Genomic DNA, 27,423 nt, shown 5'->3' with positions numbered 1-27,423 from the left:
ACGCTGTTTTTATGCATTACTAATTCATATAGGCGCCAAATAAAAACCCACACCGCACAACTAAAATAGCTCGACTCACATGGAATGATCTGCAGAACTCTGTTCTTCTTCATGTTGACAGGAAGGTTGCCCGTTCTCATCTTGTCATTTTGAATCTTGATGGATGTCAGTTTCTAGAAATTACAAGATAACAAGCAAACGTTTAAATTACTTCGAATTTCACAATATTACTAGTAGGAACCTCAATTGATACAAAATAATGCAAAAAGGAGGGGAGTTACAGAGAATAATTTGTCTTCGGAAGAACACATAAGCAGACCTTAAATTCAGCCTCCAGACCACTGCAGCCAGCTCCAGGTGAGGGCGCATAGAGTTTGGCCAAGTGGGATTCCAGTGAGGTCACCTCTAACTCTGTGTCTCCGTACAGATAGTGCTCTAACAGCGCTTGGAAGATAAAAACGTACTGCATCTGTGGGAGAGAGTGATGATTGTGTAGAGCAAGACGGAATAAAAGGAAATCGTGAATAAATGACTCCGATACAGAGTTTTGATAATTCAGTAGTTAGTGTCTAGGTTTTTGCTTCTGCATTATAATCATGAATCGACCCTTGGTGCTTTGTGTTGATACTCCACTTACATCTGTCTGAACCATTTGACAGCGTTGGGCTCTTATCCTGGTGACAAAGCCAAACACGTCCACCTTCTTTTCCGCGATCATCATGTCCAACATGGCATCGATCACAATAAAGGTACCAGTCCTCCCCACACCCGCACTGACAGAAGGAAACATGATCTTGTGAATTGCAAGTAGTGTGCAAAGAAATACATAACAAAAACACAGTGGGCGGCGTGAAGCACACCTACTTACCTGCAGTGAACAACAATGGGCCCAGCATACTGGGGGTTGCAGGCCTTGACCTTCTTTAGGAACTTGAGCATTCCAATAGGGGTGAAGGGCACCCCGAAGTCTGGCCAGCTGGTGAAATGGAACTGGGTGATGAGGCGCTGAGGCTTCTTCCCAGAAACATCTCCTACCTGAGACACCAACAACACACACCATAAAGTAAACCAGAATATATTTAAAAAAACAAAACAAATTTCACCTATTCTGATGATAAACTTCAAAACAATGAGTAAAGCTCAACAGTTAAAGGACAAGCATGGTACCTGTTGGATGCAGAACTTGCGGATGGTGTAATCCACTAGAACCATTGTGTCTTCTACAGACACCCGAATGTTCCCATATGTCCAGCAGCCCTGGTCCGGCCAGTACTGAGCACACTTACACTAAAAAATACAGAGTGATTCGAGACAAAGCACAGGCGTAAAGAAGTGCATGTAATGAAACACTCAGGTATTACAGTATTGCTGTAGGATTAACAGAACAAGTACAGTAGAGAAAACAAAGACAGGTTAAGTCATGCTGTGAAGGTCTTTGCATAAGGACTCATACAAGGGGGGCTTTAAAGGACCATCTTAACTATATTATGAATGTGGATACAAATGCAATCTTTCATATGTTAAAAAGCTGTTATAACATCACATAAATCAAATTAGCTCAAAAGAAGCATCATCATCATCATCATGTGTCCAGCTCTCTCACCTCTTTTCTCTCCTTCAGGTTGGTCACCATGACTATTGTGACTGTGTTCTGCTCCCAGATCATACGCCAGAAGTCATTTACAGTTTCCTCCTTTGGCCCTGAGAGATCGAGACGGATGAAGCAATCAAGAAGCACAATCAGGTTTATTATTAGCGAACAACGGCACAGTTTTTTTCTGCCTGACTGCAACTGCCAGCCTCACCTTGAGCTGCAATAAACTTGTTCTTCTCTTGGTAACCCTGCAGAAGTAAAAGGCCGAGAGGACACATTAGCATGACACTGAATGAGATGTGATCGGTAAAAAGCAGAACTGTGGAAAAGATGCTCAATGTATATACAAACATTTATAAATGAGGCATTAATAAAGTCAGAGTCTGGGACTCCCTCCAGAGATGAGAGATGCACCCTGGAGTGATCATCTGGGAGAAAAAGAATGACGCATGTTAATTCCACCTCAGTTTAATTGTGACTTTTTTCTTTTTGTAACTACGAGATCTGTTTTTTTGTGTCAGTCAGTATCAGTCTGAGAGACGAGGTTTCACTTACATGGCAGGATATTCACATATCTGTTCTTTTCTTTATTCTCTTCCTTAGAGGCAGCGTCACACGTTGCCTGGATGGGGCAGACTGGCAGTGCCTAAAACAGGAGAAGAACACAGACATATTTATAGACAGCAGAGATTTGCATCAGTGTGACCATAAAGATAATTTCCTGCTCTTTTTGCCTACTGAACCTAATGCACATCACAAACTCATTTAGTGTGACTGCACAGTATGGTCTGTGCATTGATCAGGATTCATCCTTATTTATTCACCACAGTTTAGCTGCCTACTTTATTTTAAAACACTTTTAAAAACCTATTTGTTGTCGCTTAATTTCAGGTCTAGTTGAACAAAGTATCCTGGCTTTTATAATGCAAACAGAGTCTTATTTGCTTCTTTTATTTGGTTATAGTGTATGCTTATTTTTGATTTAGTGACTGTTATGTATAGTCTATACCTAATATAAACTGTACAGCATGTTGGTCAGCCGAGGTTGTTTAAAATGTGCTTTAGAAATAAACTCTCATTTTGTGCAAACAGGGTTAACTATTTAAGCCAGTGGCTCCTTAACCTTTTCTCTTCAACATTTCTTCTTCGTGAAATGGAATCATCAGTGTTTAGGCTAGCCTTACATTTGTACTGCTACCACGTGGAGTGACTAACACGGCTCCTTACCCTTTAATCCATTACTTTTCCTACATTAAATGTAATTATGTAACAACTGAGTCTCATGTGGCTCTAAGTTTACTGGAGACTGTGCCTCCAGAATTAGCCAAGTCTAAATATGACTTTTGAATTGTTACTTGTCCTTTAATACAAATATCTATACTTTTTCATTTAAAGTTTTTCATTCTGATTTAATAATTAAACCAACAGAGTTGCATGCTATCAAAGAGTGCTTGCTTGAGTGTGCCATACATTAAACTCCTCTCTGAAGAGCTTGTTGTCATCAGCCATGCGACGGTTCATTTCTTCCTCCAGCTTGTCCACGGGAAGCGGCGGGTACTTCCTGTTTGTACTGGGTGAGCGGGCCAATAGCGGCACACTCTGGAGTTCTGTAGCAATGAGCAGGAAGGGAGGAGGCAGGAGCGAGGAGAAGGGGAAGGAACGGGAGGGGTGAGACAGGTAGAGATAAACACATGGGTAAGAGCATGAGACTGGAGATGACTTACATCATGCAACACTGACTTCATCATTCACTGTCTTTTCTTGAAACGCACAGCAGAGGGCGATGTGAGTCAGCGCTGCAACATATAGGACTAACTGCAGCTCTGCTGATTAGGTAATCGCAGTGAACAAAAGCTTCCTCCAGCAGTGAGCCAGGGAAATGTTATCAGTTGGGGAAGTAAGATCAATCGAAGCTTATCGGGGAAAAAACACTGACTAACAAGTCTGGTCAACCTGGCTGTGCATGTTTGCCCAAATGACCCAAATCAAATAAGCTCAGTATTTCACCGAGATTGTTGCCGTATCTGTCAACAAATACAAAGCACACGCAAACACACAGTCACCCAGAGCTGACAAGGGATGCGCGATTGCTTTTACCTGTGTCGTCTGACCTGCCATTGGTCAGTCTGAAGGAGTTCGAATGGCTCCCTGCTTGTTTGTACTTCTTAAACCTGTCGATCAACACAGATCAAAGTGCATTTTAACACAGATACACACTCTTTCTTGATCTCGCTCTCTCACAAAAACACACTACTTTTGTCTCACAGCAGAATGGCAGTCAGTCATTGCCATGGTAACAGCAGCACCTCAGGCCCTCACCACAGGTCTCCGTGTCCGACAAACATCAACCGTAGTTTACCAACCTGAGCATATAGAGGATTATGATGATGAAGATGATGACCAGCAGGGAGGACAGGGCCACCATCACGGCTATGATCGGCATGTCCCCAGCATCTTCGTCACCTACACGAGGCACAAAGGGAAAGGGCAGAATAACCGATAAATGCACAGAATTTTAGGGGGAGGGAGTCAACACCTGATCTGATTCAGTGCTTTGGTTAGATGCCAAATTCCAAAACCATTACTAAATTATTCTCGTGTTCCGGTGGGCCATAAAAGCATGTGCTGAACTTGCTAAATGTGAATGCTGATTAGCTTAACGTCCACATTTAACAGCAGACATGTTGTGTTCTTGGTGCACAAAATGTGTAGAAGAGTAATGTTACCAACAGACCAAATATAACTGATGTCAAAGAATAGGCTGAGGCACTAAAGTTCTCTTTCGACATTCAAAAACTCAAAGCTGATTCACAACTTAACAGCTGGCAAATCAAACAACTGCCTTTACTGCCAGAGTTAAAAAAAAAAAGGAAAGCACAATCACGAGCAAATCCAAAATTTGTTGTATGTAAAGAATAAACACAATAGCATGTTGTTACATGTAATACTACAGTGAAGTTCTCAGTGGTTGAGGGGCAAATTAGGCTAACTCATAAGAGAGCAGAATAGCTAATACCCCCTTGTTTATAGAGGGTGACAATCTTTATACCTACAAAAATGAGCAAGGACGTTTTCACAGGACTCTATGCTGTCCAGCAGTGAGAAGCCAGGAGCTGCTAATTAAAAGCGCTTTATTAACTGATCATCAGCAAGTGTGACCAACTCTATAAAAGCAGAACATTTGACAGTTTGTTGGTCTGAAGCCACAATCTTCTCAGGAATAGATGTCTAATAAGCAGAGACCTTGCAAAAAAACCCAAGAGCTACATCTCAGACTCTACTCGAGCCTCAATTAGCATGTTAAATGTTAAAGGTCATGACAACACAAACAGAAAAAGAGTGAACCAGTACAGTTTGTTTGGAAAGGCTGCCCGGAGAAAGCCTCTTCTCTTTAAAAAGAACATGGCAGCACAGCTTAGCTTTGTAAAGTTGAATCTGAACAAACCACAAGACTCCTGGAACAATTTCCTTTGGAGAGATGACACTAAAGCCGAGATATTTGGTCATAGTGCAATGTTTGGACAAACAGGTTAATCAGCATTAACACCTAACAGCATAACTGTCAAGCACAGCAGTGGAGGGGTGAGGATTTGGACTTGTTTTGCAGCCACAGGACATGAGCACCTTGCAGTCACTAAGTGAACCATGAACTCCTGTATAAGTATTCTGGAGTCAAATGTGAGGCCCTCTAACTGACAGCTAAAGCTGGCCCTCCTCTGTTGTCTGCCAACAGTGAGCTCGGACTCTTTCAACATCATCCTGTACTTTTCCCTTCCAGAATGGCCGTCCGTGTTAATATTTCATTGCATGGCTTTAAGAAGGAAAAACACACAAATGGAGAGAGCAACAGGCTGTCCCTTAAGAGTAAGCAGAAATCACAGTTTAACTGTGAAGGTCAAAAACTGGTTACACCCAAGATGGCAGCACACACAGGATGATGGTATAAAACACTGAAACTTTAAAGAGGTTTGCTGTGAATTCAATCTGAATTATTAAGAGCAAATTTTAAGCACTTTTTACATATCAAGTCTCTACAAGCCTCTATCCTGCTGTGATGTTCGTGACTAGCAGGAAAAGATTGCGGTCACATTGCCAAGTTACCTGTTCTTCGTGATGTTTCTGTAGGTTGTTACTTGACATTTTGTATACGTCACCACCATGTGCAAAAGTTAGTATTTGAAGACCCTGTGGTCTTCTGGTGACCTTTCACTGCCACAGTTGGAACAAAAGACATGAGATTTGCCCTAACAACAAGGGTCGTTTGGTGTGCAAATAATGGCTGCCGTTTGTGTGTCGATGACTCGGCAGTAAGACACGTCAGGGCCAAACAAAAGGAGAGGATTTTCTAGAAACCTGCACTGTGGTGATCACAATGGAAAGACAACGTCAGCTCTTCTGCGGGCTAAATTCAAGAAAGTTCTCAACATTGCAGACAAACTATGCTGCAAAGAATGCATCATTTGACTTCTAGCTCTGTACATACTTTCTGGGAGAAGTATTTTGGAACGACGCCCAGTTGTGTTGCTTATTCCTCGCACAATTCCCAGGACTTTTCAGTGTTCCCCTTCGGACAATGTCTACATTGAACAGAACAAGAGCACAACAGGCTGTGAGTATCATGTGGAACTGACACAGCCTTGACGGATCTAATGCCATTTAGAACTGCTCGCAACTTTCCACACAAAGCTCACAGACGGCCAGAGATAGACAATAGAGCAATTACATAACACCTGTGAACCCATGGTGATTATGTCAGACATGCCCTATAGTGCTGTGTAGCCACATTTACATTGACCAGGACTTAAGGTAGATAGCTTGATGTGTATTGGAACCCCTATTGGAACATCTACAAACACATCAGGTATGTGTTTTTGTACCAAAAAAAATCAATTAAATTAAAAAATGGTCAGCGGATGCTTTCGTTATTCCATTTTTATTTCAGAGACTGGTAGGAGTGAAATTAAAAGAAGCAGACATTTTGTTATTCATTTATGAATCTAACAATTTTATGCTAAAGTAGAGATTTTCAAGTAAATTGGAAAGCACTCCCATTACCCTTCTAGCACCCTTCTACCCTTCTAGCAGTGCAGTTTTACAAAATTAGGAGGTAATAAAAGACTTTTTTTTAAATACACAGAGCACCTTCTAATTCTGACTGTAAGTGATAGCTAGATGGAAAAATAAACTCAATGAACAAGAAGCCAACAGGACACAACGATCATGTTGCTACTGACAGTTTAATGCATCCAAGCCTGGTTTTAGATTAAACATCTTGTAACTGTGTGGCGCCATCGGGGTCTGTGGGCTACTCTTGGTTATGCTATTGTTGGCCAATTTTGTTGCCGTGCCAAAAACTGAAGTTATAACATACAAAAAGCTTCTTTTGTAGTGAAGTAAGCGCTTTTATCGGGGCTTCTGATGTTTGCTTTATTTATTGTAGATGATTCTTTTTATTGCATGTTTCTCCTTGTGGTGAACTTTCCTTCTCTTTGATGCAATCTTTGCCAGCGTTCAGCATTCGACTCGTGTGTAATGTCATCACATGTTTTATGGATGACTGAATGTTGCAAGTTACATATCTATAATTTTAGACTCTTCATAGGTAAATACCAAATAAGTGCAATAGACTTAATTCATAGTCTAATACTACCCTTCATATTCTGGAAAAAATAAATACAATCCAACCTGCTATTATTACACCATTATAATGATCTTCCAAATCAACCAGTGACGTTCGACAGTGACTGTTATACTTCTCTGTAATTTTGTAATATGAATAATTAATGTGAAAGAAAAGGTTGGTGGTCTCGTGTTTCACTTGCAGGGGTATTAGCAGGATTTTCAGCGCACAGACACGAAGCTAACACCAGAAATCTCCCAGGTTTCAGTGTGAAGCTGAACAAACATGCTGTTTATTTAACACAATAAAGGTTCTAATAAATCTCTAAGATTCTGAAGAAGAAAACTTTGTTATTATGGAAAAGTTTTTGGCAGTGAATGCGTGGATGAGTGGTCAAATGCAGGTATGTCATGTCAGGATATTTCCAGCACTGCGACAATGGAGTCTAAAAGCAGAAAAATGTTCAACCATCTAAAATATTAAAGATTGACTCTTGACCAGAAAGCGCACTTGCTTGCTGTTTTCAGCTTCTGCTACTGCTTTTTTGCACAAATAGAGCACAGCTAAAGGAAAAAAAACACCTTGACACTGTGTTTATAAGTAATCCATCATCTTCATTTATTCATGGAGCTGTTCTAATCTAGTGTCGCTGTCTGGTCATATCCAAATTCCCTTATCCTCTTTTGTCTTCTTTTACTCTGCTTCAGGCAGGATCTGTTCACACATAACAATAAAAATGTGTCGTAGACAATCTGATGGCAGGCAGAAGGCTCTAACTACAGGCATGAAAGCACCAAGAGGCAATTTATTCAGAAGGGACACACTCGCATGGACCTCCATAACACCATCATGGAGCAGAAGAGCTCTCTGATCTTACCCAAACAGTTTGAATAAGGTTTTAAAGTATAAAGCAGATTACACAGTCGTCACATGATGATCAGCTGATATGGTTTCTGCTTAGTAACAGATAAAGCCAAACTGATCGAGAGAATAAAATCTAATCAGAAGTGACATATTTACTAAGGTTTGAACTTTTAGAATTTAATAATTTCCTACACTTCTCTTAAGACTGAACATCTGCAGTGAAGGTGAAATTATTAACTTCTTAAACACAGCTTTACTCCACAGACAGCTGTGGTTGGGAGGCTCTCATCACTGGTCAGATGAGTTCTAATTTTTCTTCTTTCAGGGCTGCGAAAGTTTTAAAATATGTTATATAATATATATGTTACATACTATGTTTTATAGCTACACTTTCAGAGATAAGAGATTCAGATGTAGATGGAGTCTTGATGCAATCTAACTGGATTATCTTATTTATATACAGTGTTTGGATAATATGAGAAATGACTCAAGAGCAGTTTCATTTGTAATTTAAGAGGTTTGACAAAAATATTGGATTCATTGTTTAGGAATTACAATCATTTTCACAAGGACTGATTTTAATACTTAATGTGTTTTCTCTGTATTACTGTAGGATCAATATAAGGTGCCTTGAGGTGACTGTTGTTGGGATTTGGTGATAAATAAATAAAATTAAATAAATATGAATTGAAAATCTTTTGCCATAACTTATTAAAATTACTGAAATAAGTCAGTAACTGTCTGTCTGGAACCCACAGGACGTTACAACATTCAGTGTTCCCTCCCTTTAACTACTCTGCTGGGCCTTTACAGCAGCCACCTCCAGTAGCTGTTTGTTTGTGGGTCTTTCTGCATTCAGTTTTGTCTTCAGTAACTGAAAAGCTTGCTCTGCTGGCTTGAGATCAGCTAACTGATTTGGCCATTGAAGAATATCCCTTTTCTTTGCCTTGAGAAACCCTTGGGTTACTTTCACAGAATGCTTTGGCTCATTATCCATTTGCACTCTGAAGCAAATGGATAATGAGTACAAATGGTACAAATTAAACTTGGTTTCATGTGTCCAGAGATTTTTTCCAGCACTGTGCAGGCTCTTTTAGATGTTTTCTGGCAAAGTCTAATCTACCCTTGTTGTTCTTGAGTGTAATCAGGTGTTTGCACCTTGTTGTAAACCCTCTGTTTTTCCATTCAAGTCCTCTCTTGATTGTAGAAATGATCAACAGAGGTCTCCTTCACTTGCACTGACATCTCTCTGGACCACATTCAGTTCTTGTATAAAAAGGTCTGTAATTCCTAAACAGCAGTTTTGAATTGTATTTATATAGTGCCCACAACAACAAGCACCCCAAGGTGCTTTATACTATAAGGTATAGATCCTACAATAATAGCGAGAAACCCTAACAGACCCCTATGAGCAAGATCTTGGCAACAGTGGGAAGGAAAAACTCCCTTATAGCCGGAGGAACCAGCCTCAGGGAGGGGCAGCCAACTGCTGTGACCAGTTGGGGTGAGGTGGGGGAGCAGGAAAGGCACACTGTGGAAGAGAGCCACTACAATCCAATTTTGATTTTTTGATTTAAAATCCTGTGGCAATGAAAAAACAACAACCCCAAAACAAAACAAACAAACAAACATGCCAACTGTGTCACTGATGGACCTAACTGTAATTTATTTATTATAACATGAGAGGTTTTTTTTTGTCATTTTCACCATTTTTCCCTGTTGGCTACGACAACATATCAATCACGTGTGATCTGGGACCACCGGGCACCATCAAAAAAATTTTCTGAACTTAAAATTCATATTTATAAGAGTTCTTATATAAACCTTGATTTTAAATCCCACTAGTCTGGAATTTTGACTGACCAGCTTATTTGTTTAAGGCTTGTAAAATCGAATTCTGAAATGTTGTGTTTCTTGCCCCATCTGAGTACCTTTTAGGGAGGCCTCCTTGTACTCAGATGTCAGCACTAACCTTGACTACATTGTGCGTGTGAGTAGAGATGGGAATGATGGCAAAAACTACCATAAATTTACCTGAAAAAATAATAATCTGAAATCTTCCTTTCATCATCCTCAAACTATTTCACTATAATATAAAAAGTTTATATGCAAGAAGAGAAAAAAACAATGATGTGTGCATCGCTCACTATTAGTGGTGGATGTTGTTCTGGTTGTCGTTGGAGTCGCTGCAGTCTCTGGAGATGTGGCTGAGGTCTCATCATCTCCTTCCGATATGCTAGGAGTAAGTGGAGGGTTGATGCTTGGTGGTGCCTGAGGGGTAGGAGGTGAAGCTAGCTGTACTGTGGGTGTTGAACTATTGAGTTCTGTGTCCTGATTACTATCTAGGCTTGTGTCTGTGGTAGCTGCTGCTTCTGCTGCTTTTGTTGTTGTCGTTGTCGTTGTCATCGTGGTTTTTGTTGTGATTGCTGCTGATGTAATGACAGCTTGGGCAAGCTTTGTGGGTGGGTGTGTAGGGTTTGATACTGGCACTCCATCCTTGAGGGAGGGTGCTGTAGATGGCTTTGTGGGTATGGTAGTAATATCTGGAGGACCTGTTGAAGAAGACAGTACGTCATTTTAACCTGTAAAAATGAGAACATAAAGGCATTTGAATTAAATGTGGAAATGGCTCATACCTGTGACAGGGGCAAGATCCTCGGCTGAGCCCCCCAGGGCTACACCAAGTAGCAGGAGCAGGGCGCACACACCCATTCTGCCCTACACACACACACAAAAGAGACAAAATCCTATTAGTGGAAAAAACAAAACTGAAAATGATTGATTTTTTTTTTCCCAAAAGATAAAGGTTTGGTTGTTCTATAATCCATTATGTATTTTATAATCTTCCATCCTAATCCAACATGCTATTTGTTTGCAAAGAAAAAAAAAAACAAATAAAAACTTTGATGACGTGGGCTTGTGTGTGCTTACCTGAAGAAGCGTAGTTGGCATCAATCACTCATCCGCACAGCCTGGTCTGAAGAAAAAAAAAAAGAGAACAGTTTAGAACGACAAGCAGATCCTTCCCCCAATCATTTCCCTTCTTTTAAACTAAAAAACTGCAACATGTTTTGGTAATATTGCTTCCCCTATCATCCACCACGACATCCTGCCTCTGCTCTGCAAAGGCTGTTAAACAACCGTACGTAAAGTAGTTATTTGTTTAAATTGCTATTTTTTTGTAATTCACAAACAAGCTAGTTTTTTCTCCTGTGCTCACTGTTTTTCATGCTTGAAGCCCTTTTCTTCGTATATACGAAGCAGCACTGAGCAGTGGAGAACTCAGCAAAGTGAAGGTAATGTTACAAACTTATTACCAAACTAAAAGTGCATTAAAATCTAATCTATGATGACAAAATGACAGGGGAGAATGACTCTTTCACATTCTCTTTGCTGCTGCCGCAAAGCTGATGGGATGAAGTGATAAAGCAGCAGTGCAGTGCTTACCACTGCCCCGTCACACAGGAAGGTTCTGGGTTTGCTCGTCAGCTGAGGCCTTTTTGTGTTAAGTTGGTGTGTTCTCTCTATGTGCCCGTGTGGGTTTTCACCGGGCATATCTGCTTCCTTCTAGAGTCCAAAAATGTCTGTTAGGTTAACTGGTGATTCCAAATTGGTTGTAGGTGTGGATTTGAGCATGAATGGTTGTCTGTCTCCTTGGTGATCTGTCCAGGGAGTAACCCACCTCTTGCTTGATGTCACCTGGGACAAGCTCGAAAACCCCGGGGGCATGAGCTGAAGTTAAGAAAAAATTTGCAGTAGAAGTGATTTGTGCTGAAATATTTTCATTGTTATCAGAAGCTAAATCTCAGCTGCAGTTAAAACGTTTTTACAGAACACTTTCTGCAGCTCGACACAGGGGGATAGTTTACTCCACTGAGGACAATCTGCAGAAGGAACTGAAATTATCAGAATTGGTTACCTTGGGAGAGTTTAAGTCTGTCTTAAAGGAACGAGAGAACAGCTCTTTTACTCAGTGTGATTGTTTTTAATGTACTCTTAATTTGATCTGTTATTGTATATTTTACACATGTTTGTATGGGATATTGTATTTGTTTTAAATGTTATATACCTATGTGGTATGTGACTTTTGTTGCCATGATGCCAGGTCTCTCTTGGAAATGAGATTTTTAATCTCAATGAGATTTTTTACCTGGATAAATAAAGGATTAATAACAAACATGATTACCTTAACCACCTTCATTTGCAGTAATGTTTTGATGTAATATCTGAATATCTATTAGTATGTTTATTTCAATGATACCATATTCAGATCTGTGTACAGTTGTGTTTAAAAGAAAGCTTTCACAGCACTCTGTCTTGTCAAAAACTCAGTGCACCCTTACTGCTTCCATAGGAATAAAGAGAGTAAGTAATTCCTAATCAGATGAAGTTGATTATCTGAGGATCAATAAGCATGACCACCTTCAAAAAAGCTGATTTTGGCAGTTTAAATGACTGGCGCTTTTAGATTTGTTTTAACACAACGCTACAGTCTTCCCAAGAGTGGACGTCCCAGCAAATTCACCCCAAGGTCAGACTGAGCAGTGCAAAATTACAGGCAGAGAAACTACAAAAAACCCAGCGCTACATCTCTGAAGCTACAGGGCGGAGATAACATTGTACATAAAAGTTTGTGTACTTGTACGAACATATGATCTTGTTTGGAAGGGTCACCAGAAGAAAGTCGGTTCTTGCTAAAAAGAACATCGTAGGCTTGCAAAGTTGCAAGACGTCTGGAGCGATGTCCTTTGGACAGATGAGAGCAAAAGCTGAGATGTTTGGCTATCATGCACTGTGCCACATTTGGTAAAAATCACATAACAAGTGTCAAACCGGTGGTGGAGGGGTGATCATTTGGACTTCTTTTACCTGTAAGGTTAAGCTAGAACTCCTCTGTACTTTAACAAAGTATTCTAGAGTCAAATTTGAAGTTACCCGACTCAAAATTGGGCCGTGCAACAGGACTATGATCCCAAACACAGCAGCAAATCTCTGACAGAATAACAGAAAAAGAAAAGAATCAGTGTTGCAATGGCTCAGTCAAAGCCTACACCTTAAAAGAGTTGCGCATAAACAAAAGCTCACAAACCTCAATGAACTGAAGCAACACTGTAAAGACGAATGGACCAAAACTCCCCCGCAACAATGTGAGAAACCGATAACATCACACAGAAAATGATTACATCAAGCTGTTACTGCTGGTTCTACAAGTTATTGAATCATAGGGTGGAGTGGACTCTGTGCAGTCAGTTGAGCATTCAAAAACTAAGCAGGATCGAGGCTGAATTGGTGTCACACTTTAATTCTTGCTACAAATGTTCTCAAACTGAATACTGAGTAAACGGTGAATAAAAGGCCAGAATGCAGACAGATGTGAAGAAGGCAGAGGCCGAGTGGTTGGTTGGGTCGACTGTCATTCTTCTGCGTTATCGCAGAGACTGACTGAGCTGTGATAATCTCTGAATCTAATCCCACGGTCTTGACCTTTGAATAATCCAGTCCATCTGCCTGTGCTTACAGAGATACTTGTACCAGCCAACAGAGCCAAACACTGCAGCGCTACCACACAAACCACCGCTTTAAATCACGGATTATTGCATCACAGGGCAGAGAATAAATTGGGCTCTAAAAGCTATAATTGAGCCAGTTGCCAATATTCTGCTGTTTTGAACTAAGCTCATTCATTGCAGTACTTACATTCTGGTTTGAGCACACCACTCTGGCTACAGTTAAAAATGGGACATGATAAGCAAGTAATGCGGTCAATGTGGATGCTATTAATCTACAAATCCACTTGTTGCTCTCCCTTTCTCACTTTCAACCAACTACTTAGCCAACAAATGCCTGCTTTCAGGAAAAAAAACGATCCAAAGAAAAGCTATATCACATATTAAATTATGTCACTCATAACTCAAAGAGCATATCCTGTCTGGTCAAGTAGTCAGAAAAACAAAACTCCCTGTTAATACATCTTTGACCTAAGCCCATAAACGCTACCTTACCCTGTTCTCCTCCAGTACTCAAAAAAGAGCCTTCAAATATAGCAGACAGGATGATTGATACCAGTCTGTTTGAAGCAGCGTTCTACCAGATCAATTTGATGAGATGCACTAAGATTAGTAATGTACTCGTGACTCATTGCTTTCTGTATGCTATCCACCAAGGCTGCATGACGTGTCACTGTGCTGGTGTAAGTGATATATGCCAGTCCTGCTGCTAACCTCACTTCACAGATGCTGCAGGTGCCTGAGAGGTTTTTATCTAGAGGCAGTGTAGCTGCAGGACTACAATAGCCTAAGGTAACATTTTAATGTATTTTAGCCTCTTGAGCAGTTGTTCCAGTGTGTAGGTGTAAATGCATGCAATTCCTTCTCAGAAGACTCATGTGTTGGTAGAAGACATCATTAATTTAACACGCACTGGGCAAGAGCTTCTATTTGTGCCACTTTTAGATTCTATGCAGGCAGAGCTATCTATTAAAAAGATACTCTAGGTGATGGACAGGGTTGGGGTCCTTACTCAAAAACAGTAATGCATTACAAATTACTTGTTACTTTTTTTTTTTTTTAAAGTAATGCAGTATGTTAATGAATCATTTGTTACAATACTCATTGTGTTATTTTTGTATTAAGGCCTTTATACACATGCAAATATTTCACAATGTGTTCAGTTGGTAAGGGCGTTTATTCTGGAACATGGCCTGAGATAATTACTAGTTAAGAATATAAGGCTTTGACTATAATCCTCCCTATTAACACAAATCCCTATGCGAAAGAGGAGATAAATATAATTATTTTCGTGTTTAAGTTGGACCACAATGCTGAAAACACAAAGCAGTTGAAAACCAGAGCAAAGAGACTGTGTGAGTACTGGTAATTCTACTGTAGATATATGTACAGGTAGCAATAGAGGCCATAGTACTACAAGACTGAGTGATCTTCACTGCCTTTGTTACCTGTTGAAGGCCAGACTGGCTGCTGGGCTGGGGTTGGCATGCACTCAGCTTTAGCATCACTCTGGACTGTTTGCTAGATTTGTGTCACCATGCCGTCAGTGCAGATGCTTGCAAAGAGCTGCTGTTGTGTCAACACTATAATGCTGTTGTTTCTGTCCTGGATGCAGTTTGCACTTTATCGTCTCGTTCTTCTCCTTTCGTACACTAAAAATAAGAGTAACGTCCACAGCGTCACTTTCAGTTTAAGGTAACACTTTACTTTGGAATGCGTTACCTTAAACACTGTAATTTACACTCAAATGAGGATGCAGGAGCCAAAGTGCTTTTAGTGTTCAATTAATTAGCTGTGTACTTGAATTAATAAAGAGGACACTGCAGCTTAAATTAGTCAGTCATGTGGTGCCTTGACAAGACACTAATGTCTCAAAATGTCTGATAAACATCGTCTTACTGTAACACCATTACTGACAACGTGTGACAAGCTCCTGCTTAAAACAAAACGCAGCAGCTCACCACTCCTATTTGATTTGATTTCATATTTCACAAACACATTTGACTGACAAAGCATTTTTTAATTCTCAGTCTGCCTTCTTTAGAGCCAGCCTGCTGCTCAGCAGTAAATATCTTTCCAACAGTTTCATCATACTATTCCCTGCAGAGGCAACATGTACATACACATACACATCTATTAGAGAATGAATAGCGCAAAAGGTAGTCATGCAGTTCCTGCTCCCCTTACTTTGGGCTTGTGTTGTGCAGCCATGTGAGTATTTCTCAGACAAGGCAGAGCACTTAGAGCTAGCCCTTTACAGCGGCCACTGTTTGGAAGAGCTGTCCTACAGCAAAGTGAAAGCCGCCACAGCTTCCTTAAGACTATGACACGCAACACAAAATCAATAGATTGACTGGTGGGAATAAAAATACAACGCAGAAATGTGTCAGCACAGCCTCTTCCTTTTTAACTCCATGAAATAATGGGATGTTTTTTTTTACTCTTTTAAGAGATATACTTTTGATTTAGCTTTAGAAATAAAAGAACTATGAGAACCAACTGCACTGGCTGGAATGATCCTTAGATAAAAAGGACTTTGTTTTAAAAAAGTATCAACAAACTGACTTTTTCCACTTGGACTAAATTTTTTAATTATTCTCTGACTAGTCGAATATTGCATGTTTTCTTATCAACATTAGGCATTTCCAATTATGTGTCATATGAGACAAAATGCCAACAGTGCTAACCACCGTGCTGGCACGGTGGTTAGCACTGTTGCCGCACAGCAAGAAGGTCCTGAGTTCAATTCCAACATCAGGCCGGGGTCTTTCTGTGTGGAGTTTGCATGTTCTCCCCGTGTTTGTGTGGGTTCCCTCCGGGTACTCCGGCTTCCTCCCACCGTCCAAAGACATGCAGCTTGTGGGGATAGGTTAATTGGAAAATCCAAATTGCCATTAGGTGTGAATGTGTGAGTGAATGTGAGCGCGAATGGTTGTCTGTCCCTGTGTGTTGGCCCTGCGACAGACTGGCGTCCTGTCCAGGGTGTACCCCACCTCTCGCCCTATGACAGCTGGGATAGGCTCCAGCGCCCCCGCGACCCTGAAAAGGAGAAGCGGAAGCAAATGGATGGATGGATGGATGAGACAAAATGAGTCTGGGGCAGAAAAACTTTGGCCTCCACAGAATGCTGAGCACCCATGTGTGCCGGCACACGCCCAGATTAAATTTAGACTCGATATGAGAACTTTCAGGTCTGAGAACTTCAATCAGAGCACTATTTCATAGAACAAACGAACAGTTTGGCACCAACGCTCCTTAGAACATTAGCCTTGGAGAGAGAATGTAATGTTCATGAAATGGATAAATTTGTAGTTAGGAAACTGAAATCCACTAGTTCCAGTTCCACCAGTGCTCATCAGTTAACACTGACAGACAACACAAAAGAAGAGAATGACTTGTATAAAGCTAGCTGAGAAATTAAATTTCTCTACATAGCTTTAAACTCCATGAAAAAAAGTGTCCTCTGAGGTCTGTGCTACAGCTATAAATATGAGTACCCTGTAGGGCTGCACGATTTTGCATAAAATGAGAATCACGATTTTTTTGGCTTAGAATTGAGATCACGATTCTCTCACGATTTTCTTTTCCAGTATAAATATTTATTGCACTTATTAACTGCACATCAACTTCGTAACAGTTGAGACCGAACATAAAAACAATAAATAAACATAAAAACAACAAACGTCTCACGTTTTGTTGTTGCCGCAAAATGTTGTACTGCTTGAAATTCCGTCTCCACCGTTGCTCGACACTGCGTGTATAGAGCAGGTAGTGCAACAATAGAAAAATAGTTGCGGGACGGCACTGTGTAGCGTTTGTCTAGGGTGTTGATCATTTTCCTAAATCCCTCGTTTTGCACAGTGTTGATGGGAGCCATATCTTTGGTCAGGTGATAAGTGATAGCCTCCGTAATTTCTTTGTGCCTGCGGGAGTTCGACGGGTATAGGGAAGCGCTGTATAAGGTTCCCGTTATTGATGTTTGGGTGGTTGACCGGGACGGATTTTCTCCTGTCACTTTCTCGTCATCCCTGACGTGCTCTCTGTTGTTTTTTCCCTGCTAATTTTAGCATCACACGGCACAGCTTCTGTATCACGTGGTATAAGGCTCCGCCCTTATCATTTGTTGAGCAGGAAGAGTGAGCGCTTGTTTTCATGCAGATTACGTCCCGGATCAAAATGCGGTACAATCGTCGTCGTCGTCTTTTTTTTTTTTTTTTTTTTTTAAATCGTTGTCATTTGGAAATGAGATCGCACATAAGTATGAATCGAGATCGCGATTTTCTAACGATTAATCGTGCAGCCCTAGTACCCTGCTTCTATTATCAACACATGATCAAGGTTTGATGATGGTAGCTTTTGTGTAAGATGGCTTTTCAAGTTGCTGCTGCTAGCATTGTTCCTTCTATGTCTGCTAGAATAGCTTTGTTGGCTACATTATTCTGTCTTCAGTGTCAAGGATTGGCGATTTGAATGAAACCAGATGCACAGTTCAATTTGATCCAGTTGCTAAACCTGTATGCTAAGGATATACCAGAGTTGCAGTCATGGCTAATTTGTAAGGATAGCAAGTGAGTCTGATATTATGTCCTGTGATGTTTTGAGAATGCTAATTAAAGAAAGTCTCCAGATTATTTCTCTGTGATTATGGAACAGACAGCTGACATTACAGTCAAAGAGCAGGTGTCACATTTTGTGAGTAAAAAATTGGGGGTAGAAGAATTTTATTAAACATGTAAAACAACTCCAATACCCTTTTAGTTGTTTAAGATAACCTTATAGATTCTTAATGGCAGCCAGCAAATGTAGGGGACAGTGCTATGACGGTACATAAAATATCTTGTATTTAAAACTGATAAGCATGTTCTTTGGGGTTGTAATCAGGTGACTTATTTGGCCACTTAATATCTCATTCCTTTGTTTTCGGTCACTATCTATTTGCTAGTACTGTGCAATCAGTCTGGCTTAATCTAAGCAGAGAACATAACCCTGTACACTTCTGAATTCATTCTGCTTCTTCTATCAGCAGTCACATCATCAACACACAGTAGTACCACAGTAGCGGTAGTGCCAGCCGTACATGCTTAAATGGAAGAAAATGGATGGATGGAAGAACTGTGCCAGCTGTTTAAGATGTTTATCTACAAAGTCTAATCTGGCCTTCCTGTTCTTGAGTCTTTTTTCTTTTGCACCTAGTTAGAAACACTTTGTATTTACATTCATGAAGGCACCTCTTAGCTTGGTCAAGACTTGGTCAGATGTTGTGAAATTATTTTTTTTAACAATGGAAATAATTCAGTCATCATGCACTTTAGTCATCTTACATGGCCTTTCAGACCTTTTGGTGCTGCTGAGCTGGCAAATGCATTCATTCAATTAAGAATGCATCACATTGTTATTTGGCCACTCCTAAAGTTTTTTGCTGTCTGTCTCTCCAGCTTTATTATGTGTATTCGGCTTGATGAAGGTTTCCTTCACTTCCACTGGAATCTCTTTAAGTCTCATATTTACAAGTACAGTGAAGATCTATCTATCTATCTATCTATCTATACATACATATATGAATGATAATATACTGAACTCTGAGAAACTGTGCAAGCAAGTCAAAGCCTTATAATGACACATACAATTCTGTCTACAGTCAAGCACAGGCAGATCTAATAAGAGCAATCGTACAGTTGTGAAAGAGCTGGGCTGTTGCCATGCAATTTCATTCACACAGTGAAAGGAGCATTTATAGGTAAAATATAAAGGAAGTCCAATATTACATCTCCATGACAACCACAGGCCAAAATCAATGCAAGGTAGTCATTTGATATGGCAAGTTCTTGCTCATGGTTGAGGACTTCAGTGATGGTTTTGTATTTACATGTGACCTTAGGGTCATATAGGTTATTACTATATTTTTCAACTGCAGGAATATAAATGTATGAATAGAAAAAGAAGAATCCCTAGCAGTTGCTGATCACACCTTTTATCTAAAGTAGATGTGACTGAAACCACAGTCGAGACTGCTTGTTTTATCAATGTGTTAACGGGACAAGACTGTTGTGATTCAGATGCCAGGGAGCGAGTTGCAGATTTTTTCTGTGTGTGGAAAAGACTGCGTTAGTGACATCAAGTACAGTAGCATCAGCTCTAGTGTGACCACATTTTTTAACTTTTTAGTTCTCTTTGTTTTTGCCACTGAGAGCAGGGGGACTGGTGCTATGTTGAAAGTGATATCAAAATAACTACGCACATTCCAATCCCATCTAATTAATGGAAGGCATTTGAGGACTAAAAGACACTCATCTTTTATATTATTTTAAAAATAATTGTATTTAGGATTCAATATATTTCAAAAGGTAAGTGCTTGACCCCTGTACCACACAGAGCCTAGACCTCAACGACAGGACACCAGCAGCAGAGTCAAGGGAATTCACCATTCATGGCTTTCTCACAAGGCTTCCAGCTTCACAAGTTTCTGCACTGCTTGTCTGTCTGTTTCCATTCATAGCATATTAATACTGTTTCTATGTCCTCAGAGGGAGGGGGTCTGGGGTAACTGAACTACTGTGAATGCTTCTCTTCACGGGAGACTGAAGTAGGTCTAAGTCAAGGCCGCTAGGACTCATGCTCTAAAACAGACCACAGATTATATGTCCCCAGTGCCACATACAACAGCCACAATCCTCTGGACTTCCCTTTTTGAGGGATACTACTCCCTGCTGGTGTGGTTTGTGTTCCTGTTGGCTTCATTCACAAGCTGGTGAGTTGATGAAAAGATGAAGAGAAGCATGGGGTTACTATTCTGGCTAATCATAAGGGCAAGAGAGACTGCTGTGTCTGTTATTAACCTTGTAATGATCATTTGGTTCCATTAGGCTGGAAGGATCAAGAAAACTAACTTGTTTCAATGAGTGAAAGTGGTGAGTCAGTGAAGCTCTGCTCTGTGTCTAATTCGTTGTGGGGTTTCTCACAGAGCATGCCAGGGGCCTCTCAAGCTTTCCCACATTGGACACAGAGAGGATGTGGAGGCGCAAAGCATGGTCTCCCCACAAAAGCCACTGTGACCTTGAAGAGTGGTGCAGGGCCAAATGGACAGCTCAAGGGCCACAATGAAACTCGATTCACTTCTGCCCTTTGAAACTTAAACACCAAAACCGATTTGTAGATCCAGCATGCATCTGAGGCAGGCATGAAATCTGATTTTTTTTTTTTTTGGGGCACTGCACTACGTATATAAAAACCATCAAGCCCCATAAGTTGGCACTGAATGAGAACTTCACACTGTTAGTCTTGCTTACCTAACTGTTTTAAAAGATAATAAATCTCTGTATTTAAAACCTATTTTTAAACAGCTTTAGACTATATTTTATTGCTCCTGTGCAGCTGTTGGGAGGCAGAAAACATTTATCTTTGTAGTTGTTGGTGCCAACACTCATATCATATATAAAGCAGTGAAGGATGTAAGCTGATTTTATAACTAATTAACAGGAGTAATAAAAAAGAAAAGTACAGTTACTTGGGGCTGTAACAGTCATACCGACCTATGAATCATTCAAGCATATAAAAGGCACGTAACTCAAGGGACGACCAGTGTTGTGCTACACATTACCAAGAACTCATACACTTACTGATACGCTTATTAACAGCTGGTCCGCCCCCCCCCCCAAAATCTGTCTGTTAGGCATTAAATTGTTTTGTACCAACAACATAAGTGCCAAAGTTTTATTGAAGAATTAAAGGTGGTCATACCAAACAGTGGTCCCCAACCTTTTTTGCAACACGGACCGGTTTATGCCCGACAATATTTTCACGGACTGGCCTTTAAGGTGTTGCGGATAAATACAACAAAATAAAACTAGTACCGGTACCGAAAAAAAAAAGAAGATTTATTCATAACACCCGTGAAAAGACCCAGGAAAACCGAGTTAATGATAAAAACGGTAACAAAATAACGCTGAAAAACCGATAAAAACCCTGAAAACCACACATTTCACACCTGAGCCTCAACTCTCGTGGCCCGGTACCAAACGACTCACGGACCGGTACCGGTCCGAGGCCCAGGGGTTGGGGACCGCTCACTTTTCAAGTTTGTTAGAGCTGTTTTATGTCCTATGTATTAAGAAATGAGAGGCAGCTGTAGTCCCGTATTTGTATAGGCAGATTTTACAGTAGATGTTCTTCGTGATGAAACACACCCATTCCACTAGTTTATAAGCCCCTGGGTTTATATCTCCTCCCAGTCTCAAAGCAGGAATCTGATGTGTAATATGTTAACCACCACACCACAGAACCACACTTTTCATTCTTAAATAATGAACATCATACAATACAGTAGAGCCTGTTCTCCTAAGTGACCACTTAGTTATATACAACTCACACATCTGTGTGTGTGTGTGTGTGTGTGTGTGTGTGTGTGTGTGTGTGTGTGTGTGTGTGTGTGTGTGTGTGTGTGTGTGTGTATGGGGAGGGGTTGCTGTGAGGACATCCTGCTGCGTTCCGTCATTATACAAGCTTGGTCTCATGTCTGAGGTCGCCAAATTTGAGCTGAAGGTTTGATTCTTACATGTTTTCTTTATAATACAACATAAGGGGTATAGAATTTAATAACACCCCATAAAATCGACCTTAACCAGGTGTCAAGTTAAAGGCCCCTCCATCCACATTTGCTGCTGAGCCGATACCATCTGTTGATGATAGTAAAATGTAGACACACGTATACAAAGGAGTAAATACAGAAAACAGCCCCCATCAGTGAGTAGGCTATTACTGCATTAGAAATTACTCATTTACTTTTACTGATGTTTTACTCTGTGGTCAAGTTGCGGATAATTTCAATACATTTTATGTCCTATTGATTTATTCCCTTTAAGCTCTTTAATTTAATTTTGTCACATGACAACAAAAGTTATTGGAACATCCAGAAAAAAATCTTAAGAAAAGGAAATATTTAAGGAAAAAAAGCTCTAATTTGCAATATATAAGTAAATAAACATCTCCATGATCCGTTAAGTACTGCTTATACAAAAAATACACATATACAGGTTTACATGCACAGGGTGGCATTGCTCAATTTCCCAGCAACACTTGCCAACTATCCCTTGGTTATTTTGGATCTCTATCAATGGAAACCCAAAATGACAGCTCTGATATCTGAAGTAGTCATCCTACTGCAGCCGTCCCCTCCTTTTCCTCTGAAAGATAACAAAACCATCTAACATAATAACATAATCACCGGGGACTTGACTTCAAAGCAACATCATGACTTGGCTTCTCTTTAAAATCCATTTTGTCCAGCTTCACCTTTAGGTGGTGCACTGAAAAACTACTCACTTGCTTACAGGCTCTCTGAGCACTCCCCCCCCCCCCCCCCCCCCTTCTTCCAGAGCAGGACAAAACAAGTCTTGTTGGCAGGCCGATGGCAAATATTAATACATATAGCTTCAGTTTGAATCATAGGCACTCTTTTGAAATAAAGTGAAAACCTAACACATCATAAATGTGCAACATGGCTCCAAATTCTTGCTTTTTATGAACAGAAATCACACACAAAAAAGTTTTAAACCCAATTACTGGCTATAATAACACATATGCCATATGAGGAAAAAAGGTATTCATGTAGCTGTAGTTACAGTACTGCAGTACAGCCAAGAGTAATCCTTTATGTTGATTTCTAACATCCCCCAAAAGGGAGAAATAGCACTGCTTTAACACACTATGATGGAAAAGGAAGGTGGCAACCAGATCCTGACTGACGTGGACCCACGTGAGCTTACAAAAATCAAAAGAACCTCTTTGCACATCCAAAGTACTTTTCCATGTACAAAAACACCCGCTGTTAATCGTTGCTATGAGCGTGAGTGACCAGAAACACCAGTCAGCCGGAATCAAGAAGATTTTAAAGAAACATTTGACTAAATAACTTGAAGATATTACATAATTACTATTTCCATTCAGCAGAGAGGCAGGGCAAAGCTGAAGGATGTTCGATGGCGTCCTTTCTAGCCAGGCACAATATTTAGTCAGTCATTAGTAATCACACAGGTTCATTTCCTGTATTGTGGAATAAATGTCATTAAGATCCAATTGACATATCGCATGTAGCTCCAATCAGGCCCCTGTAATGCATAATAATCCTCTAAATGGAGCAGTGTTTATCCCGCGAGAGGCTGAATTACAGTGCTCTTCCTCAGCAAAACATGCAGGGCCCACAGGTGGAAACAAAAATATACCTCCAGTCCCACCCAAAAAGCAAACTCATAATATTGTGTCAGAGCCCTGAAATTGTGAAATTTCACAACACACGGGCCATTATTTTAAACACCCACTCATTGACACTCGACACAAAGTTCCCACAAAGTGATTTCAAGCTATACTTATTTTATTTTTAGTAACTAGGCCAATCGTGAAAAATGTGGTACGAGGATGATCACTCCACTTCCTCTGCTAAAACTCTGACAGCATCCCAACAAGACAGAAATAACTCATTTTTTTCTCTCTCCTTAGAATAGGTGCAAAGATATATACAGGCATAGTGAGCACGATTCTAACAGCCCTGCCTTTTTCTGCCGTATTGCCAAAGCAAACTTTTTCCCTCTTTCCACAATACGGCTTTCAAGGTGCTGGTGATGTTTGACAGGCAGATATGATTTAACAGTTTTTTGGTTTGGTTTGTTTTTTAATGGGGTAGAGGGTGAAAGGTGAATATGTTCAGGCCTGACAGACAGAGGTCAGGATAAGCCAGAGAGAAGAGTCACAGGAGTTGGGAGGTTTTGTGCACTGGGATGGTCCTAACATGACATGACGGCCTCAAGTGAAGCTGAATGCCTGCTGTGGGGAGGCACACATGGTGAAGCATGGTGTATATATATGTGCCACAGTTCAGTGAACTGAACCAAGCATTATAAGCGGAGCTTCAGGCTGACATTCTGTAGCAGAGGCTTTTCCCAGAAATGACAAGGAAGTCTCTGCCATGTCCGATCAGCCTGACGATGTTCCTCTCCCTCTCTCTGCTCTGACTTTGAGGCTTTCACACTCCTTTGCTGATGCAGTGTTCTTGTAGCTGATGCTCAGCTCGGCTGCAGCAGTTATGCCACCGATGTTTAATGTCAATTCCCACTACTGGCAATGACAAGCGAGCCCTTACAACAAGATCCGTGTTCTGATGAGCTGGGAATCATGAATCACTGCTCAAGTCCGAGTAAAGGATTGAAATAATAATAATTTTAAAAAGCCATCAACACCCACACGACTAAAATTGTATGCTTGGATACACCCAAGGCTTAGAAAGATAGAGGACTATTATTAATAATTAAAAAAAGAAAAAAGTTTGGGAAAGCACACATGTGAGACCCCCATCTTGAAGAGGTGAAGAAACACAAAGCAGCCGATGTGATGTGACAGAGCATACACGTTAACGTCAGGGCGACCTAATTCCTGTTGTGGGTCGCATGAAGCCCCCCTTGCTCCTCCACCCAGCCATCCAGCCAGCTCCACTCCCTCCGTCTCTGAACATGTAATAACAAAGCGTTGATCAATAAAGTGTACTTTCCAGTGAGGCAACCCTGGAACCCCTTCTCCCCGCCACTCCACCCCCTCTTTGTTCCAGCGTAAGCGCAACAGCATCTGTGTTGGCACAACAAAACCAACTTCTTAAATGTTGTCGCACTCTCTCTTAAAGCTTCCCCCCTCCCCTCCTTTCTTCGGAGTCCCCTCTCGCCAAAATTTCCCTCCCTGCCTCCGAGCTACTTCTGAAATGTTCAGGCGTTACAGGGAGGCTCACAACTCATTAAACGCCGCGCTGCTCCGTGGACGAGCCCCCCCAATCGATAACGGCATCATGTAACGTAAAAAGCGGGAGGAAGGGGGGGACGGGGACGGAAAGTGCTCGTTTGAGGGTGACACAATGTTACAACACGGGGAAACATGCTCGTAGAGCGACATTGTAACAAGTGGGATTCTGCTTTGCGCAACAAAAACAAGAAAACTCACCACAACTCCTGTAGAGCCCAAAGGAAACCGGAGGGGGAGGCGAGAGAAGAAGAAGGGGAAAAAATGAAAGCCAAGTGGGAATTTATCCTGTCTTCCACGTTTTCAACCCCGGCCCCTTTCTCCACACCCCAGGAACCGAGAGTGTGAGTGGGGTGGAGGTGGGGGGGACCAGGGTGATAGCAGAGGAGGGAAGCACGATCTGGGACGCACTGCCAACACTTCACAGTCAGTTTATCCGCTAAAGCCAAGGTAAAGAAAGCGCCCCCTCCAAAAAATTAGAATTTCGCCCTTCTTTAGCGTCTCTTCGGAGGGTATTTTCTTCGCCTTCTTGGATGTTAAATCCCAGGGTTTATCCGCTGTATCCGGGCGCGTCGGCCGACTATTCTAGTCCGCCATGTTGTGTGTCTGTCTGCATAGGAAGAATGGGAAGCGGGGAACGAATTCCCAGGCCTGGCCCCGTCTCTTCTCCGCTGTGTTTCTCTGTAGCCCGCAGCGACACCTGCTGGCCCAGATCCACTTTACACCTTCCACACTGCAGCGGTCCCCATCAGTGCTACCTAACACAGCATTGAGGGCCAGAGACCTGTTCTGATTGATGATAGACCACTTTATTTTCCCAATCTACATACATTTCAAAGGGAATTATCAGATTATTCTTTAAAGAGGCAATATAGAGGCAACTCTCCAGGGGCAATATTACAGAAATGTGACGTCAGTTTGATGGTTGGGCCCACATGTTTAATAGAGGAAAAGGTCATTTGTTGAAAGCCATGTAATTTATTTTTAACAAATAATTAAAGACTATTTTATTCAGTAATATATCCAGCGATAGTCTTTTGCCTATAAGCAAAATTATTATTATTTTTATCCTTTCATTATTAGTCAAGTTATTTTGCTGAGGTTATTACATTTTTACCCTTTCTAATGACGTTTTCAGGTATTACATCTTGGTTTAATAGGGATAAGTAGGTAGAGAACTGATTTTCTAACTAAAATAATATACATTTTAAATATTTTTATTTTACTGGTAACAATTTTTTAAATATAATTTACTGAGCCACTTTGAAGCTAATAAATAACTAGTAGTAACATATAAAGGGTAAATAGTTCATTTTCTGTCTACAACAGTCGGAATGATCATCAGATTCAGAAAGTTTAATAAAAAATATTTTTCATTGTTTTTTGCTGTTGTTGTGTTTCTTTGAGAATGTGTTAATCAAATAATCAATAGGAAACTGTGGGCTAGAGGAAAAAACAAAAACAAAATTACTGGCCCTTATATGTTTAACACATGCCAGCAGTTTAACCAGACGATTTGTATCACATGGCTTATAACATCGGGTATCATCTGTATATGCAGCGTTTTCTAATATTAATTCCAAAGTGAAGAATGTATAACGAGAACAGTCTGGGCCCTAGCACAGAACCCTGTGGAACTCCGTGATTAACTTTTGTGTGTAAGAACCATCATTTATATATATAAATAACTACAATTCAAACTTCCTGGAAACACAATTGTGTATTCTAGTCCATCCAGCCAGCCTCTTCCGCTTATCCTTATCAGGGTCGCAGGGATGTCTGGAGCCTATCCTGGCTACCATAAGGTAAGAGGCAGGGTACACGTGGTCAGTGTTATGAAATGTTGCACTCATCTAGCAGCACAAGGCCAGGCAGAGATGTTGTCTGAGGGTGTGAGAAGATCATTAGGAAGCATCATTATAGTGCTGCTTCTGTGCTTTAAATTTATTACTAAAATTCCTCCATAAACTATTCCTCTGAAAATAGTCACATAACTGACCTGTAATAACTCTTTTGCGACCTTCTGCAGTAAAGAGAAAGCTGGAAAATTTCCTACAATTTAT

General features: G+C 40.8%; 1 protein-coding gene across 1 annotated transcript in view; it reads right to left on the bottom strand.

The window, feature by feature from the left end:
- The window catches only part of ptpra (protein tyrosine phosphatase receptor type A), a 33,924-nt gene extending 7,819 nt beyond the window's left edge, over positions 1-26,105 (bottom strand). The window contains exons 1-16 of the mRNA XM_084927817.1: positions 25,562-26,105; positions 11,010-11,055; positions 10,715-10,796; positions 10,226-10,630; positions 3,958-4,057; positions 3,692-3,765; positions 3,065-3,201; positions 2,150-2,240; positions 1,946-2,022; positions 1,806-1,842; positions 1,604-1,701; positions 1,168-1,287; positions 869-1,035; positions 638-773; positions 320-469; positions 80-173 (exon numbers count right to left, since the gene is read on the bottom strand). Of these exons, the coding sequence (XP_084783943.1) occupies positions 80-173; positions 320-469; positions 638-773; positions 869-1,035; positions 1,168-1,287; positions 1,604-1,701; positions 1,806-1,842; positions 1,946-2,022; positions 2,150-2,240; positions 3,065-3,201; positions 3,692-3,765; positions 3,958-4,057; positions 10,226-10,630; positions 10,715-10,796; positions 11,010-11,030 (1,789 nt within the window). The 5' untranslated portion in view covers positions 11,031-11,055; positions 25,562-26,105. The remainder of the gene's footprint in view (positions 1-79; positions 174-319; positions 470-637; positions 774-868; positions 1,036-1,167; positions 1,288-1,603; positions 1,702-1,805; positions 1,843-1,945; positions 2,023-2,149; positions 2,241-3,064; positions 3,202-3,691; positions 3,766-3,957; positions 4,058-10,225; positions 10,631-10,714; positions 10,797-11,009; positions 11,056-25,561) is intronic.
- Between the last annotated feature and the right edge of the window lie 1,318 nt (positions 26,106-27,423).

This window comes from Perissodus microlepis, chromosome 5 (genome assembly GCF_051167445.1).
Source record: "Perissodus microlepis isolate ML-2025 ecotype Zambia chromosome 5, ASM5116744v1, whole genome shotgun sequence".
Classification (NCBI taxonomy): Eukaryota; Metazoa; Chordata; class Actinopteri; order Cichliformes; family Cichlidae; genus Perissodus; species Perissodus microlepis.
The sequence above is the reverse complement of the archived record's forward strand: the minus strand, read 5'-3'. Positions and strand labels throughout refer to the sequence as shown.